The following is an 18,118-nucleotide window of genomic DNA, read 5'->3' as shown; positions in this document are numbered from 1 at the left end:
TTGGAGAATAAAGGTGTCTCGGACAGTCACCACTAAGTCAGCCACCCTGGTGGAGAGCTTAGGCGAGGGGTCCCGCTCCATGACCTAATCAGAGCCGGAAATTCTCCTTCAGACTTGCGCTCCCTAAGGGAGGGGAGAGTCGCCCGAACGCGCCTCTAGACGAGGGGGGGGGGGGGGAGAGCCAGAGCCATCCGAGGAGGGATGCTGCTGCTCACGCTCCCTGTTAGTAGTCGGGCGTCTTCTGTGGAAAACCACTTAGAGAGGTGGTTGGCGTCACAGGATTTGAAAATGCCCTATAGTCCAAAAAGGACCTGGCTCGTCCGAGCCGGATAATTCTCCTTCGGATTACTCTCCCTAGGGAGGGGGAAGAGCAGTCCGCAAGCGCCACCGGCGAGGTGAGGGGGGTGGAGAGACGGAGACATCCGAGGTGGGATGCTGCCGCTCACGCTGCCTCTTCGTAGTCAGTCACCCACTGTGGGGACCACAGAGAGATGGAGTCGTTAGCGCCACAGGATTAAAGGACATGGTTGCCTTGGCGACTAAGACCAATTTAGCGGCCGCGCTGGACATGGCAGATGCCCAAGCGGGGACCGCAGGCCCACAGTTTAAGGGGGAAGAGATGCCAGTACTCCAGTGCCAAAATGAAGAAAGTGCCCCATCAGGATCCTTCTTCAAGTTCACCCAGGTAGCCACAGACAAATAGACACAGAGGGAGGGGGAGGGATTGGGCAACACTTATCTGCTCAGCATGCTCCCTCGATGTCCAGACCAGCAGGGATGCGCCTCTTCAGACTTCTGACTCCAATCCAGGAGAACAGTGCTCTGGAGGAGGGTAGGCAGCAGGCGTCCCAGCAGCTGGTGGGATGCCGGAGCTAACAGGTCGAGCCCGGATCCACTTATCTTCTTGGGGGGAAATGGAGGCAGCCAGGCAACGTCCCAAAGACGGCGGCGGGCACTCCACGGGGGACCAGGAAGGCGCCATGCCGACCTGTGTCCCCATCTAGAATAAAAATAACAAAAAGGAGTAGAATCAGAGAGTGTCAACCTCCTTCACCAGACACTAAGCAAAGACTGAGTTCCTCCTGGTGGAGTCTGGGGGTATAGCCCGAGGAGGAGGAGCTCTTTCATTTGCATAGTGTCCCTCCTACTAATACCTCTAAGCTATACCCATGGTCTGTGTCCCCCAATGGAAAAAAGCACGAGAAAAAGAGAAAGACTACGTTGTTCACAGAAACGCATAAAGGACTTCCAGGTCCTGTAATAAATACTGAATGACACCGGCTTCATGGCCTTAATCATGGTGTGGATGACCCTGTCAGAGAAACCTCGTTGCTTTAAAATGGCGGTTTTAACAGCCACACCGTCAAACGTAGCGACTCTAAATGCTGGTGGAAGACAGGACCCTGAGAGAGAAGATCGGGCCTGAGCGGAAGGCGCCACGGCATGTCTCCTAGGAGACAAACAACGTCTGTGTACCACGCACGACAAGGCCAATCCGGAGACACAAGGATCATCTGGATGCCCTCCACCTTGATCCTGGAGAGATACAGGGCAGGAGAGGGAGAGGCGGAAACACATACACTAGTGAGAACCCGTCCCATGGAAGCCATCAGGTCCACCGTCGTCCGACTGAGGAAATCCGCCATCCAGTTTTCCACTCCCGGAATGTAGACTGCCGAAAGAGCTGGCACATGGGTCTCCGCCCACAGCAGGATCTTGGCCGACTCCGCCATCGCTGCTTGACTGTGAGTTCCTCCCTGATGGTTGATATAGGCCACAGCCGTGGCGTTGTCAGACTGTACCCTGATTGGCCAGCCCTGGAGGAGAAGGGTCCAATGTAGAAGGGACAGGTGAATGGCCCGGAGCGCCAGTATGTTGATGGGCAGCTTGGACTCGAACCAAGACCATACACTTTGGACGGTCCTGGACGGAAGACTCCGCCCCAAACTTGGAGACTGGCGTCGGTGGTGATGACTGCCCATGAGATCGGGAGAAAGGATTTCCCCAACTCCAGGGTTGGGGTCGAAAGCCACCAACTAAATGCCGACCGCACCTTTGGGGCTAGGACGATGTGACGGTCCAGGGAATCCGGCGACTTGTCACAAGACGACAAGATTGTCTGCTGAAGTGATCGGGTGTGAAATTGAGCAAACGGAATCGCTTCGAAAGAAGCGACCATAAGACTTTCATGCAGAACCGAATAGAAGGGTCCCTAGAGGGAGTCGCACCACCGCCGCGGCCGTAACGAGGATCATACCTAAAAAAAGGTGATCCGTCTGGCAGGACGCAGTGAAGACTTTTGGAAGTTCACCAACCACCTGAACCGCGCCATGGTATCCAGAGTGATATGCAGGCTGTCCTCGATCTTCCAAAGGTCGCCACTTTGACTAGGATGTCGTCCAGATAGGGGATCAGGCTGATGCCCCTGGTTCGAAGAAGCGCCACGAGAGGAGCAAGTATTTTTGTAAAAACTCGCCGCGCCGTCGCCAGGCCAAAGGAAAGGGCGACGAACTGATAGTGTTGTTGCCCCGCTGTAAAGCGGAGGAACCGCTAATGTGCTGGGGCAATTGGGATGTGTAAGTACGTGCCTCGAATGTCTATAGAAGAGAGAAATTTTCCTTGGTCCAGTGAAGCAATAACGGAGCGAAGGGACTCCATTCTGAAGTGCTGGACCCGGGTACTCTTAACGCCTGTAGCCTCGGAGATAATTTTATCTAACCTGGCCCCAAACAACCGGGAGCTGGCAAACGGAAGACCGGTAACGCTTTGACGAGGCGTCTGCTGGCAAAACTTTCAGCCAGAGCTCACGAGCCGCGGCAGGAATCTTAGCCACACCCCTTCGCGTCAGAGTGGGAGGCGCAAGTTGCGGCCTACCCACCCTAGAAGCCAGAGCTATATAGCTAAATTTGCTATATGCGGTCAATCTGAAGACACTTCCAGTCAGCCACAGAACGGAGGGAACTCCGAATGGCGCGCAAAATGAGTCACTTGTTCTCCCCTTGGTGCGGGTGCCCGTGGAACCCCCCCCCCCCCACCGGGGCGGGAAGCGAGGAGCATGGAATGGGGCCCGGAAATCTGGTAGGCCCAAAACGAGGCCAGGGGCTAAAGTTACAGGCCGGCCGGAAGGTAAAATAGGGCGGGAGGGGAGGGGGAGAGAAGCGGAGGGGGGAGGAGGGAATGGGGGGTGGGATGGAGGGTGCAGATAATACTCACCCCATCTTCATCCTCTTCTCTTCACCCCTCCTCAGAGTCCAGAAGGGTCACCTCTTCAGCAGCTGGCACCCGAAGTGGCAGGAGATGGAATGGCGGGGAAGGGGAGTCTCGCCGGATCCAGGTGACCCTTTGGCTGGCGGGAAGCAGGGGAGCTGGTCTGCCCTGGTCCACCTTTTCTTTTTGGGGGAGGTCGAGCGGTGGGGGAATCCGACACCAGCCTTGGGAGGTCTGCCTCCTACGACACTAACCTTAAAACTTATATGCTCTCTCCTGGCTCGGAGAAGGTATAGCCGGCAGAGGAGGAGCTAATACTTTTTAGCCTAGTGCCGCCTCCTAGTGGCAGCAGCAGCTATACCCACGGTCCTGTGTCCCCCAATGATATGAGCGAGAAATACAAGCTGCATGGAGATATTGTCCCTGTTCAGATTTGAACCAAGGATCCCAATCACTGAGCAAGCATGCCATTTGTTACTATAAGAACTACAGAAAGCTTAGGGAAATATCCATTCCATGACATTACATGTCATAAAGGGCTACATGGAGTGGTAAAACCATTTGGCAACGCTTATGCATTTCTATTACTGACACAATGCCACTGGTTTAAACAGAACTGTATTCATAATGTGGTTGAATGTTCTTTCCTTGTGGTTTTACTTTAAAACGTACCACACATAAATCTGTCCTATTGCACACTCCAGTTTAAAGAGAATTTGTTGTGAGGATCAGCCCCATCAACCAAGCATAATGCCTGGTGGGGTTGATTCTGATGAGTTAAATGATACCTTATTTATATTATGTGCCTCTATTCTGCCTTTTACCAAAAGAGACTTTTTTGTAATAAGTAAATTTTGTCTATGGTGCAGCTGCATTGAGGGGCTCCCGTGCCCTGCACCTCTCATCATTCCCCATGACGGATCCACACCAAACGCGAGTCGAAAATAGCCTATGTCAAAACAGTTCTTACTGTTTCTTCATCCCTGCTACAAGTCTCCTTTCTGCTTTTTCTGTGCTAGTCTGTCAGCTTTATCTACCTTTTCTCTCTACTATAGTCATAAAAATAGCTGCTACTGTGTCAAAATTCCTTCCCATGTTGCTGCAGTCTTGTCTAAAAGTCCCAGAATACTGCTGTTCTAAGGGGGAGTGTAAATGAGGGTGGGCATTTCCACCGACCGATCCTTCTCCTGGCAGTCTGTATTGTCATTGTCGCTCATGTGACCCCTGTTTTCAGACTTCAAAACATGAAAACACCCATTTGATTAAATTAACCCCTTAAAAGGGGTTGTCCGAGTTCAGAGCTGCACCCGGAAATATCCCCTTCTTCACCCAGGTAGCCCATCTGACATGAGCATCGGAGCAGTTCATGCTCTTATTCTCTCCCTTGCCCTGCACTGTATCGCGCAGGACAAGGGATTTTTTGTGTACATTTTCACACTGCTAGGCAGAGGTCTCCACTTAGCAGTGTTTCCGGTGACATCACAGTCACTGATAGGTGGGCGTTAGCACTGCCCTAGCGTGTTACAGGCTAGGAGAGTGCTAAAGCCCTCCCATTAGTGCCGGTGACATCACTTCTATGCAGAAGCCTCCGCCTACCTTACTCAGAGAGCCCGGTACATCACCAGATCTCCAGAAAAAAACCTTGCCCTGTGCGATTCAGGGCAAGAAGTAAACATGAGTGCTTCAAATAAAAACTCAAGCCAGTTGTCATCTGTCTAAATGAAGATTAAATCAAATGTGAGGATCATGCAGATATGCAGAATGGAATAAAATCAACCTGTACACAAAAACTTGGCGAGTACCTGTCTAGCTTGATAGTACTCTCTAAGTAGGTGGTCCCGCTGTATGATAGCCTCTGTCCTCTCCTTCCTTGCCACATCCCGTTCTTCCTTCACAGTCTCAATGTCTTTACAGGCTTGGTCCAGTTCCTTTTGAGCTTCTGCTTTGTCCTTAACCTCATGACAGTATTTCTCTAAGAGCTCATTCCTTTCAAAAATGGCTCTATCCCGTTCCACAAGGGCAGAGTTTAGCTCCTGTGTAAGAGAAGTTTTTGTATAAGCAAGGCCTCAAAAGGGGTTTCCCAGTGTTTATACTGATGACTTATCCTCACGATAGGTCATCACAATTTGATTGGACAGGTCCTCTGCATCTAATTGGTAGGGGCCTAACTCCTGGCAACTCCGCCCATCAGCTTCTTGAAGAGACCACTAAGCTTCAGTGAGCACTGCGGCCTCTGTGCAGCTCAGCAAGCACAGCACTCTACATTGTATAGCAGCAATGCTTGCTATAGCAGCTCAGCCCCATTCACTTTAATAGGACTGAACTGTGCCTAGACCATGTGACCCATGAACGTGACATCTTTGGCCTAGCGCAGTGATGGCGAACCTATGGCACGGGTGCCAGAGGTGGCACTCAGAGCCCTCTCTGTGGGCACCCACACCCTGGAAAAAGTCTATGGTGTACCAATATGCCTTAGACTTCACCTATCAGTCATCGGCGCAGGGCGCACTATGAACAGCACAGGCAGCACATGGAATGTAGGCAGGCTATTGTAGATAAATGATCAAGTACATGGAAGATATACTATATTGGACTGTAGTATTCAAGGTAAATTGCTGTGTTGGCACTTTGCGATAAATAAGTGGGTTTATGTTGCAGTTTGGGCACTCGGTCTGTAAAAGGTTCGCCATCACTGGCCTAGCGTAAGCTGTGAGGAAGATGTGGCATTCACTGAAGAGCCACAGCCTCTTCAAGCAGCTGATCAGTGGGGGTATCAGGAGTTGGACCCCCAGCAATCAGATACTGATGACCTATTCAGAGGATAGGTCAACAGTATAAAACACTCGTAAAAACTCTTTAATACCATTTACTTTATGCATAGAAAAAGATTTAACATAATTTCTACAGCTATCCAAAAAATTATTACTGACGTAGCTCTCTGATAAAATGTGTGGCCTGCATGGTATTTTCCTTCTCTATAATATGCGTAAATGTCAATTTTAATTCTGCAACTGTGTGCTTGCACTGATGCTGATGTGGTACTGTGAAATGTGCTTTTATCAATCCAGTATCTTCCTCTTCACAAACACTTGCTAAACCAACATCTAGCTCCCCTGAAACCCCCCATACGTGCTGTATGCACAAATGGCTGATCATGCATGTGGTCTTAATAGGAAATGTAGAGTAAGCCACTACCAGATCAGGAACAAAATGATCAGGCATGTTGAAATCCAAACACCTCTTCTTTTGCTTTTGTGTCATGTACTGTTTGGGGAAGAGTCAGAAGGCCTCCATACACATTAGACCACAGTCTTGCTTAGATCGCCAGGTGTGGACAGCATACAGTCATGTCCATAAATATTGGGACATTGACAAGATTCTAACATTTATGGCTCTATACACCACCACAATGGATTTGAAATTAAACAAACTAGATGTGCTGTAACTGCAGACTGCCAGCTATAATTTGAGGGTATTTACATCCAAATCAGGTGAACAGTGTAGTAATTACAACAGTTTGCATATGTGCCTCCCACATGTTAAGGAACCAAAAGGAATGGGACAGAATAATGATCATAAATCAAACTTTCACTTTTGAATACTTGGTTGCAAATCCTTTGCAGTCAATTACAGCTTGAAGTCTGGAACGCATAGACATTACCAGACGCTGGGTTTCATCCCTGGTGATGCTCTGCCAGGCCTCTACTGCAACTGTCTTCAGTTCCTGCTTGTTCTTGGGGCATTTTCCCTTCAGTTTTGTCTTCAGCAAGTGAAATGCATGCTGAATCGGTTTCAGATCTGGTGATTGACTTGCATAACATTCCACTTCTTTCACTTAAAAAACACTTTGGTTGCTTTTGCAGTATGCTTTGAGTCATTGTACATCTGCACTGTGAAGCATCACTCTGGTACAAGTTCATATTGGTCTCATCTGTCCATAGGATGTTGTTCCAGAACTCTGAAGGCTTTTTTAGATGTCGTTTGGCAAACTCTAATCTGGCCTTCCTGTTTTTGAGGCTCACCAATGGTTTACATCTTGTGGTGAACCCTCTGTATTCACTCTGGTGACGTTTTCTCTCGATTGTTGACTTTGACACACATACACCTACCTCCTGGAGAGTGTTCTTGATCTGGCCAACTGTTGTGAAGGGTGTTTTCTTAACCAGGGAAAGAATTCTTCGGTCATCCACCACAGTTGTTTTCCGTGGTCTTCCGGGTCTTTTGGTGTTGCTGAGCTCACCGGTGCTTTCCTTCTTTTTAAGAATGTTCCAAACAGTTGTTTTGGCTATCTCTCTGATGGGTTTGTTTTGTTTTTTTAGCCTAATGATGGCTTGCTTCACTGATAGTGACAGCTCTTTGGATTTTATCTTGACAGTAACAGATTCCAAATGCAAATAGCACACTAGAAATGAACTCTGGACCCTTTATCTGCTCATTGTAATTGGGATAATGAGGGAATAACACACACCTGGCCATGGAACAGCTGAGTAGCCAATTGCCCCATCCCTTTTGGTCCCTTACCAAGTCGGAGGCACATATTTGTTCACCTGATTTGGATGTAAATACTCTCGAATTAAGGCTGACAGTCTGCAGTTAAAGCACATCTTGTTCGTTTCATTTCAAATCCATTCTGGTGGAATATAGAGCCAAAAATCTTAGAATTGTGTCGCTGTCCCAATATTTATGGACCTGACTGTATATGTGTATGGTCAGCTTTACACGCAGGCAGAGTTAAAAAGACTGCAGCATCCCTCCACCTCCTCTCCCTGTTTCCAGTTATTGTGTTAATAAAGACAAGCATATTACTGGGTGGGGAAAATTCATGAACCTTTACAGACAGCCTCCAAGCCTGGAACAGCAAACTAGAGGTGGGGAACATGCCAGTTTCCCTGATAAGATATGTAGCTTTATATACTGTATGCACATATACTACCGATTTTGCTCTTTAATGGTCAGTTAATCACAGCCACCTCTAAGCATGCCCGGTTGTCCCTCAATAACACCCAGTATACGCTCCTGTTTGGCTTATATGCAAAAATACCTGTCTAAGAGCTTCCATTTCCTCACTTGCAACTCTCTTCTCACTTGATGTATTTTTTATCCTTCCTTGTGCCAATTCAAGTTCAGTTTGCATTTTGTCCATCTCCTTAATGACTTGGTCTCGCTCACTCATAATTAAACGGTACTCATTAAATACAGAGTCTCTCTCTTCTTTGTACTTTTCAGCATCTTTGACAGCTTTAAGCTGCATGGTTTTGAAACGTGTGGCCTCTGCCTGTAGCCGTTCAATCTCCCTTTGTAGCTCCTTGTTCTGTAAAGCTGCCTTATTTAACTCCTGCTGGATGGAATCGTACCTGTGTAATTTAGAAAAGCCATGTCAACTATGCAGTTAAGTAAGTCAGCATAAAAACACCAGAATATTAAAGTACAACCCATTCTTTTTCAACACATACTCTATGTGGTGGAATCTCCACTTTTGTCTGCTTACAGTATCCATTTAGATATCAGCATTTTGCAAGTTCTCCCACTTAGAAATCATGGAGGGGTCTGAAATTCACATTTTAGGTGCATTCCCACTCTGAGACACGGAATAAAAAAAATAAATAAAAAAAAAAGGAAATCACATTGTATGATTTTTAAAGATTTTATTTGTCTTGCACTGCTGAACATAAGTATTTGAACCTGAGAAACAGCAAGAATTCTGGCTCTCAAAGACCTGTTACTGTGCCTTTAAAAAGTTCACATATACTCCACTCATTAATCTAACTTAGTAGCACCTGTCTGAGCTCTTTAAAGACACCTGTCCACCCCAACTACTACAATGGGCAAGACCAAAGAGCTGTCAAAAGACACCAGAGACAAAATTATGGACCTCCACAAGGCTAGAAAGGGCTGCAGGGCAATTGCCAAGGAGCTTAGTGAAAATAGATTAACTGTTGGAGCAATTGTTAGAAAATGGAAGAAGCTTAAGACCAGGGATCTCAAACTGCAGCCCTCCAGCTGTTGCAAAACTACAACTCCCAGCATGCCCAGACAGCCTACAGGTATCAGCCCACAGCAGGGCATTGTGGGAGTTTTAGTTTTGCAACAGCTGGAGGGCCGCAGTTTGAGATGCCTGCTTAAGACGAATGTCAGTCTCCCTCGGACTGGGGCTCCATGCAAGATCTCACCTCGTGGGGTATCACTGATGATAAGAAAGGTGAGGAATCAGCCAAGAACAACAAGGGAGGAGCTGGTCAATGACATAAAGAGAGCTGGGACCACAGTTTCAAAGGTCACTGTCGGTATAACACTACACAGTCATGGTTTCAAATCATGCATTGTACGGAAGGTTCCCCTGATCAAGTCATCACATGTCCAGGCCGGTCTAAAGTTTGCCAATGACCATCTGGATGATCCAGAGGAGGCATGGGAGAAAGTCATATGGTCAGATGAGACCAAAGTAGAACTTTTTGGTCTAAACTTCACTCGTCGTGCCTGGAGGAAAAAGGGTTGCATCCCAAGAAAAATGGGTTGCATCCCAAGAACACCATCCCTACTGTGAAGCATGGGGGTGGTAACCTCTGGCTTTGGGGGTGCTTTTCTGCTAAGGGGACAGGACGACTGCACTGTATTAAAGAGAGGATGAATGGGGCCATTTATTGTGAGATTTTGAGCAACAACCTCCTTCCCTCAGTCAGAGCATTGAAGATGGGTCGTGGCTGGGTCTTCCAACATGACAACGACCCGAAGCATACAGCCAGGATAACCAAGGAGTGGCTCCGTAAGAAGCATATCGAGGTTCTGGAGTGGCCTAGCCAGTCTCCAGAACTAAATCCAATAGAACATCTTTGGAGAGAGCTGAAACTCTGTGTTGCTCAGCGACAGCCCCGAAACCTGACAGATCTAGAGGAGATCTGTGTGGAGGAGTGGGCCAAAATCCCTGTTGTAGTGTGTGCAAACCTGGTCAAGAACTACAGGAAACCTCTGTAACTGCAAACAAGGGCTAATGTACCAAATATTAACACTGATTTTCTCAGGTGTTCAAATACTTATGTTCAGCAGTGCAAGACAAATAAAGTCTTTAAAATCATACAATGGGATTTCCTGATTTTATTTTTTTTATTCTGTCTCTCGTAGGGGGAATGCACCTACAATGTGAATTTCAGACCCCACATTGCAGGGTGTTTAAATACTTCTGTTTCTCACTGTATCTGGTGACACCAAGAGGTCCCAACAGTTTAAAATAATTTATGACCTGTTGATTCCATACATAATGGCATTCTATTTCAGACGCATAAGACTATTACCTTCTCATGGAGGAGGAATATTGGTGCTGCAGATGCATAGCACTATCTCTTTGCTTCATCAATCCCTCCAGTTGCTTCTGAAGGCTTCTCTTTTCTTCCTCACTCTGCTCCAGCCGCCCTAAATCCAAATTGTGACTAGAGACTTTCTCATTGTACTGTCTACGTAGGGAATCATAATCCTTTTTCACAATTTCCAGCTTGTCTAAGGCAGTGTCGTATAACTTGTTAATTAGCTCTGAAGAACCGTTCTGTTTCACAACCTACCGTGTACAGAAAACAATTAGTATTTAATGCAGAACAGGCACAATAAGCAATAATATAATGTCATAGATTTTTATAACTTCGTTTTCCAGGAGTTGCGTTATACTGCAAACTTAAAGGGGTTGTCTCAACATGCACAATAGGGGCATATAGCTAGGATATGCCCCCATTGTCTTATAGGTGCAGGTCCCATCGCAGGGACACGTGCCTATAATCAATAACAGAGCCCCGCAAGTGAAAGAGGGCGCACTGCACATGCGCAGCCGCCCTCCATTAATTTTCTATGTAAAAATAGCCGAGCGCTGGCATGCGCGGTACGCTCTTATTCACTTCTATGGGGAGCCGGCTTGGTGGTGGCCGGACCGGAGTCCTCCAGCCACCACCTTGCGGGGCTCCATTCTCTATATAGGTGCAGGTACCGCACCTATAAGACAATGGGGCATATCCTAGCGATATGCCCCCATTGTCTATGATGAGACAACCACCTTTAAAAGAAATTGCAAAAAATGTATTTCTGTGTAATGTATATTTATGCTGTGTTTTTCTGTATGCACCACTAGATGGGGCTGGTGTTATCCGCTATATAAATAAAGGAGTCAGAACATTCTCCTAGAGTTAGTCTAAGCTAATAAGTTAAACCAGTCTGAACTAGAGAGGGAATCAGTCTGGTCAGTGTACAGCCAGGAACCAGGACACATGCAAAATGTGGAAACTGACATTCAAGCTCAACCTGGACTTGGATCCATGCAGAGTAGAGCTGGAACATTTCCAGAAAGCAGACTAGATGTAAGGGAGAGGTGTTGGGAAGGACCAGTAGAGATGACCAGTAGAGAGGACTTACTGACTCTATGACAACCTTGTTCAGGAGAAGCCTTTATTTTAATATAATTTTTACCTTTAGTATTTTTTTATTTTTATAGCCTGAAAATGTTTTTTTCACTAGCACAAAATGCAACTAAAATACTTTTTAAAATTATGCCCCCTTTCTGTAAAGTTGATTTTGATATTGAGAAAAGTTATGGTTGAATCAACTAAAGGGCCAGGTATGTCAATCAGGCCAACTAAATCCCAAAATTAGGTAGCAATAAGTACTAATCCCGTAGGACAGAGGGATAAAACTTAGCATTTATTTTCGGTCAATCTAAAATTATGGACAACAGAGGAGGAGCCTCTATACATAACAAATATAACAAGACAGCCCAGCGGGCAAAGTAATACATACAAAAACAGTGTGACCAGAGGTTTGAATAAAAGCAGGAACGTTCTCACCCGGTTGTTGATCAGGATGTCTCATGGAGAAGACTGGGGGTGAAGAACGGTCCTTGGATGCTTCTCGTTCACACACAGAAAGATAGATGAGCCCCTTCAAGGATGGTTGGAGGCGAGATGGTTAGCCCTAGGCAACCCTAAGAAGGGGGGGCAGGGGCTAGTAAGCCCTACCTATCTACACGGGGACTTACCCCGCAAGGAGCGTCCCCGTCCGGATACCTGTCCCTGTGGGGACAGAAACCCTAGTAGTCCCTAAGAGATGCTCCCTACGTGTCACGTTTCAGTTCGTTCACAGAATATCATCAGGGGAGATAGATGGTACACACAGGGCTATGGATTGGGCCTGTGCGACCAAAGAGACAAAATAATACTAAAAAGGGTATTTTTAGGACATGGGTCAGAGGCCTAAAAAAGTGTGGGGCCAGTCGGGCTAAGACACACGGGGCATGACCGCATTGGACGTGTTAATCGATATAGATGCACCAATGGGTGCCAGCTATGCAGTAACACTTGGGCCACAGGGACGATCAATCCAGGGGCAGGCCGACAGCCTGCCCCTGGATTGATCGTCCCTGTGGCCCAAGTGTTACTGCATAGCTGGCACCCATTGGTGCATCTATATCGATTAACACGTCCAATGCGGTCATGCCCCGTGTGTCTTAGCCCGACTGGCCCCACACTTTTTTAGGCCTCTGACCCATGTCCTAAAAATACCCTTTTTAGTATTATTTTGTCTCTTTGGTCGCACAGGCCCAATCCATAGCCCTGTGTGTACCATCTATCTCCCCTGATGATATTCTGTGAACGAACTGAAACGTGACACGTAGGGAGCATCTCTTAGGGACTACTAGGGTTTCTGTCCCCACAGGGACAGGTATCCGGACGGGGACGCTCCTTGCGGGGTAAGTCCCCGTGTAGATAGGTAGGGCTTACTAGCCCCTGCCCCCCCTTCTTAGGGTTGCCTAGGGCTAACCATCTCGCCTCCAACCATCCTTGAAGGGGCTCATCTATCTTTCTGTGTGTGAACGAGAAGCATCCAAGGACCGTTCTTCACCCCCAGTCTTCTCCATGAGACATCCTGATCAACAACCGGGTGAGAACGTTCCTGCTTTTATTCAAACCTCTGGTCACACTGTTTTTGTATGTATTACTTTGCCCGCTGGGCTGTCTTGTTATATTTGTTATGTATAGAGGCTCCTCCTCTGTTGTCCATAATTTTAAAAGTTATGGTTGCAAGAATTTGCAAAGTGACCTTATTTTTACTTTGCCTTTATTTATTTTTATTCTATTTTACTTTACACTTTGTGCCCCTATAAGATCCTACAAGACCCTGGGGAGCATTCAACACTACAGTTTTGTATTGCCAATTTCTACTGTAACTGGGACTGATATTATTGCAAGATCAGTGCAAGCGGCAGCATTGCCGGATCCTGACCTTTATCTACAGGGCTCATTGAGTATTATGGTATGCCAAGATGGAAAACCCAGGGACGAAAATAAATAAATAACTGCATGCGCAGTTACAAAATTATGCCCAGCTGACTGCCGGAGCCCGAGACAGGATTGTGCAGTCACAAGCAGATCACCGCGCAGGCTCCAGACTGGCAGGATCCCAAGGAATGGTAAATATGTAAATCATAGTTAGGAGGGGACGGGTAAGAGGCGGGCATTGCTTGACTTGAAACAAGGAGGCCGCTGCCCCCTTGACTTCAAGCTCACTGCAAACAGAGCACTCAGGGAGATTAAAAAAGCGTTTTTCACAAGTATGGATTGACGAATTTCTGGCTCACACACATGATCAGTTACAGACTGGGGGCTGCTTTAAGGTAATGCTGGCAGTTTTATATCACTTTTGGAGGTGACAGGTTCCCTTTAATACTTTGCAAAAGACCAGCGCAAAATGTTGGTTTTTGCAAATAACTCCCAATGACTCGCTTATATACTACAAATAAATCCAAGTAAATTTACCAGTTGCTGTTGTCTGCGCATTTCAGAGATCTCCTTCTGATCTGCATCATGCATTCTCTTCAGATCCTGGCAGGACTGCTGGAGATGGGTGAACTCTCTCTGTAGTTGGGTATGTTTCCTGCGCAAACTCTCACTATCCTCTTGGAGCTGCGTTTGGTCACTTAAAACACGGCTGTGAAGAGTACTAAACAGGGACAAAAAATATTGCAAAAGAAGAATTTCTACTGTGATATCAGATGTACAATTGCTAGAACTAGAGGATAATTATTTGGAAACCATCTTTGTCATCCTTTTACTTCTGATCAGTACATGCGTATTGTCCTAAAATAAATTGCTACCCGAAAAGAAGAAAACAGTCTCAACTAGTGGCTGTGTAAGACTATTATTGCTGGGTAGATAGAGCTGCATGCAGTCACAGAGAACAGAGAGCCAAACCCCGCCACAATGGCAACTAATTTTGAACCCTGTTTTAAAGGAGTCCGATGTTAACTTACAGGACAGACACATAAAGGAAGCACAGAAGACAGGGTTTTCCCCCCCTCAAAAAGGTATCCAGGGGTAATCTAAAGTTTTATCCTATCCGTTGGGACAGCCACTAATCCCAAGACGAGGAGGGGATGCCATACCCTGCAGGTTTGGGCCCTATTCTCTTCAATATATTTATTAATGATCTTGTAGAAGGCTTGCATAGTAAAATATCAATTTTCGCAGATGACACTAAACTGTGTAAAGTAATTAACACTGAAGAGGACAGTATACTGCTACAGAGCGATCTGGATAGATTGGAGGCTTGGGCAGATAAGTGGCAGATGAGGTTTAACACTGACAAATGTAAAGTTATGCACATGGGAAGGAATAATGCAAGTCACCCGTACTTATTAACCACCTCCCGACCGCCTAACGCACGGATGCGTCCAGAAGGTGGTTGATTCATTCCTCCTGGACCATCCGTGCGTCATCTCGCGATATCCGAGATTTCCTGTGAACGCGCTCTCAGGAACGGAAGGTAAGCGAGTGGATCTCCAGCCTGCCAGCGTCGATCATTCGCTAGCAGGCTGGAGATGCGATTTTTTTAACCCCTAACAGGTATATTAGACGCTGTTTTGATAACAGCGTCTAATAAACCTGCTACCTGGTCCTCTGGTGGTCCCTTTTGTTTGGATCGACCACCACAGGACACTGGCAGCTCAGTAAAGTAGCACCAAACACCACTACACTACACCCCCCCCCCCTGTCACTTATTAACCCTTTATGAACCACTGATCACCCCTGATCATCCCATATAGACTCCCTGATCACCCCCCTGTCATTGATCACCCCCCTGTCAGGCTCCATTCAGAGGTCAGTATGATTTTTACAGATCCATGGATACATGGATCGGATCCGCATACGGACGTCTGAATGGAGCCTTACAGGGGGGTGATCAATGACAGAGGGGTGATCACCCATATAGACTCCCTGATCACCCCCGTCATTGATCACCCCCCTGTAAGTCTCCATTCAGACGTCTGTATGATTTTTACGGATGCACGGATACATGGATCGGATCCGCAAAACGCATACGGACGTCTGAATGGAGCCTTACAGGGGGGTGATCAATGACAGGGGGGTGATCACCTCATATACACTCCCTGATCACCCCCTGTCATTGATCACCCCCCTGTAAGGCTCCATTCAGACGTCTGTATGTGTTTTGCGGATCCGATCCATGTATCCGTGGATCCGTAAAAATCATACGGACGTCTGAATGGAGCCTTACAGGGGGGTGATCAATGACAGGGGGGTGATCAGGGAGTCTATATGGGTGATCACCCCCCCCATAAGGCTCCATTTTTTTGGCCCAAGTTAGCGGAAATTGTTTTTTTTTTTCTTACAAAGTCTCATATTCCACTAACTTGTGTCAAAAAATTAAATCTCACATGAACTCACCATACCCCTCACAGAATCCAAATGCGTAAAATTTTTAGACATTTATATTCCAGACTTCGTCTCACGCTTTAGGGCCCCTAAAATGCCAGGGCAGTATAAATACCCCACATGTGACCCCATTTCGGAAAGAAGACACCCCAAGGTATTCCGTGAGGGGCATATTGAGTGCATGAAAGATTTAAATTTTTGTCCCAAGTTAGCGGAAAGGGAGACTTTGTGAGAAAAAATAAAATAAAAATTATCAATTTCCGCTAACTTGTGCCCAAAAAAAACATTTCTATGAACTCGCCATGCCCCTCATTGAATACCTTGGGGTGTCTTCTTTCCAAAATGGGGTCACATGTGGGGTATTTATACTGCCCTGGCTTTTTAGGGGCCCTAAAGCGTGAGAAGAAGTCTGGGATCCAAATGTCTAAAAATGCCCTCCTAAAAGGAATTTGGGCCCCTTTGCCCACCTAGGCTGCAGAAAAGTGTCACACATCTGGTATCGCCGTACTCAGGAGAAGTTGGGCAATGTGTTTTGGGATGTCATTTTACATATACCCATGCTGGGTGAGATAAATATCTCGGTCAAATGCCAACTTTGTATAAAAAAAAAATGGGAAAAGTTGTCTTTTGCCAAGATATTTCTCTCACCCAGCATGGGTATATGTAAAATGACACCCCAAAACACATTCCCCAATTTCTCCTGAGTACGGCGATACCACATGTGTGACACTTTTTTGCAGCCTAGGTGGCCAAAGGGGCACACATTCCAAAGTGCACCTTTCGGATTTCACCGGTCATTTTTTACAGATTTTGATTGCAAACTTCTTCTCACGCATCTGGGCCCCTAGAATGCCAGGGCAGTATAACTACCCCACAAGTGACCCCATTTTGGAAAGAAGACACCCCAAGGTATTTTGTGATGGGCATAGTGAGTTCATGGAAGTTTTTATTTTTTGTCACAAGTTAGTGGAATATGAGACTTTGTAAGAAAAAAAAATAATCATCATTTTCCGCTAACTTGTGACAAAAAATCAAAAGTTCTATGAACTCACTATGCCCATCAGTGAATACCTTAGGGTGTCTACTTTCCGAAATGGGGTCATTTGTGGGGTTTTTCTACTGTCTGGGCATTGTAGAACCTCAGGAAACATGACAGGTGCTCAGAAAGTCAGAGCTGCTTCAAAAAGCAGAAATTCACATTTTTTTAATCAAAGACATGTAGAACAATAAATTTAGCGAAAAATTTATATATGGATGTCGTTTTTTTTGCAAAATTTTACAACTGAAAGTGAAAAATGTCATTTTTTTGCAAACAAAATCGTTAAATTTCGATTAATAACAAAAAAAGTAAAAATGTCAGCAGCAATGAAATACCACCAAATGAAAGCTCTATTAGTGAGAAGAAAAGGAGGTAAAATTCATTTGGGTGGTAAGTTGCATGACCAAGCAATAAACGGTGAAAGTAGTGTAGTGCAGAAGTGTAAAAAGTGGCCTGGTCACTAAGGGGGTTTCAGCTAGCGGGGTTGAAGTGGTTAAATGGTAAAACACTCGGTAACACTGACATGGAAAAGGATCTAGGAATTTTAATAAAACAGCAAACTAAGCTGCAAAAAACTGTGTCAGGCAGCTGCTGCCAAGGCCAATAAGATAATGGGTTGCATCAAAAGGGGCATAGATGCCCGTGATGAGAACATAGTCCTGCCACTTTACAAATCATTAGTCAGACCACACATGGAGTATTGTGTGCAGTTCTGGGCTCCAGTGAACAAGGCAGACACAGCAGAGCTGGAGAGGGTACAGATGAGGGCAACTAAAGTAATAACTGGAATGGGGCAACTACAGTACCCTGAAAGATTATCAAAATTAGGGTTATTCACTTTAGAAAAAAGACAACTGAGAGGAGATCTAATTAATATGTATAAATATATCAGGGGACAGTACAGAGATCTATCCCATCATCTATTTATCCCCAGGACTGTGACGAGGGGACATCCTCTGCGTCTGGAGGAAAGAAGGTTTGTACACAAACATAGAAGAGGATTCTTTACGGTAAGAGCAGTGAGACTATGGAACTCTCTGCCTGAGGAGGTGGTGATGGTGAGTACAATAAAGGAATTCAAGAGGGGCCTGGATGTATTTCTGGAGCGTAATAATATTACAGGCTTTAGATACTAGAGAGGGATTGTTGATCCAGGGAGTTATTCCGA

At 46.1% G+C, this 18,118-nt stretch overlaps 1 protein-coding gene across 3 annotated transcripts in view; it reads right to left on the bottom strand.

The window, feature by feature from the left end:
- The window catches only part of DLG5 (discs large MAGUK scaffold protein 5), a 219,561-nt gene that overhangs the window by 149,916 nt on the left and 51,527 nt on the right, over window positions 1–18,118 (bottom strand). For all 3 annotated transcript variants that reach the window (XM_044296449.1, XM_044296451.1, XM_044296450.1), the window contains exons 5-8: window positions 13,995–14,178; window positions 10,497–10,756; window positions 8,249–8,561; window positions 5,010–5,240 (exon numbers count right to left, since the gene is read on the bottom strand). In XM_044296449.1, the coding sequence (XP_044152384.1) occupies window positions 5,010–5,240; window positions 8,249–8,561; window positions 10,497–10,756; window positions 13,995–14,178 (988 nt within the window). The remainder of the gene's footprint in view (window positions 1–5,009; window positions 5,241–8,248; window positions 8,562–10,496; window positions 10,757–13,994; window positions 14,179–18,118) is intronic.

Source organism: Bufo gargarizans, chromosome 6 (assembly GCF_014858855.1).
Source record: "Bufo gargarizans isolate SCDJY-AF-19 chromosome 6, ASM1485885v1, whole genome shotgun sequence".
Lineage (NCBI taxonomy): Eukaryota > Metazoa > Chordata > Amphibia > Anura > Bufonidae > Bufo > Bufo gargarizans.
The sequence above is the reverse complement of the archived record's forward strand: the minus strand, read 5'-3'. Positions and strand labels throughout refer to the sequence as shown.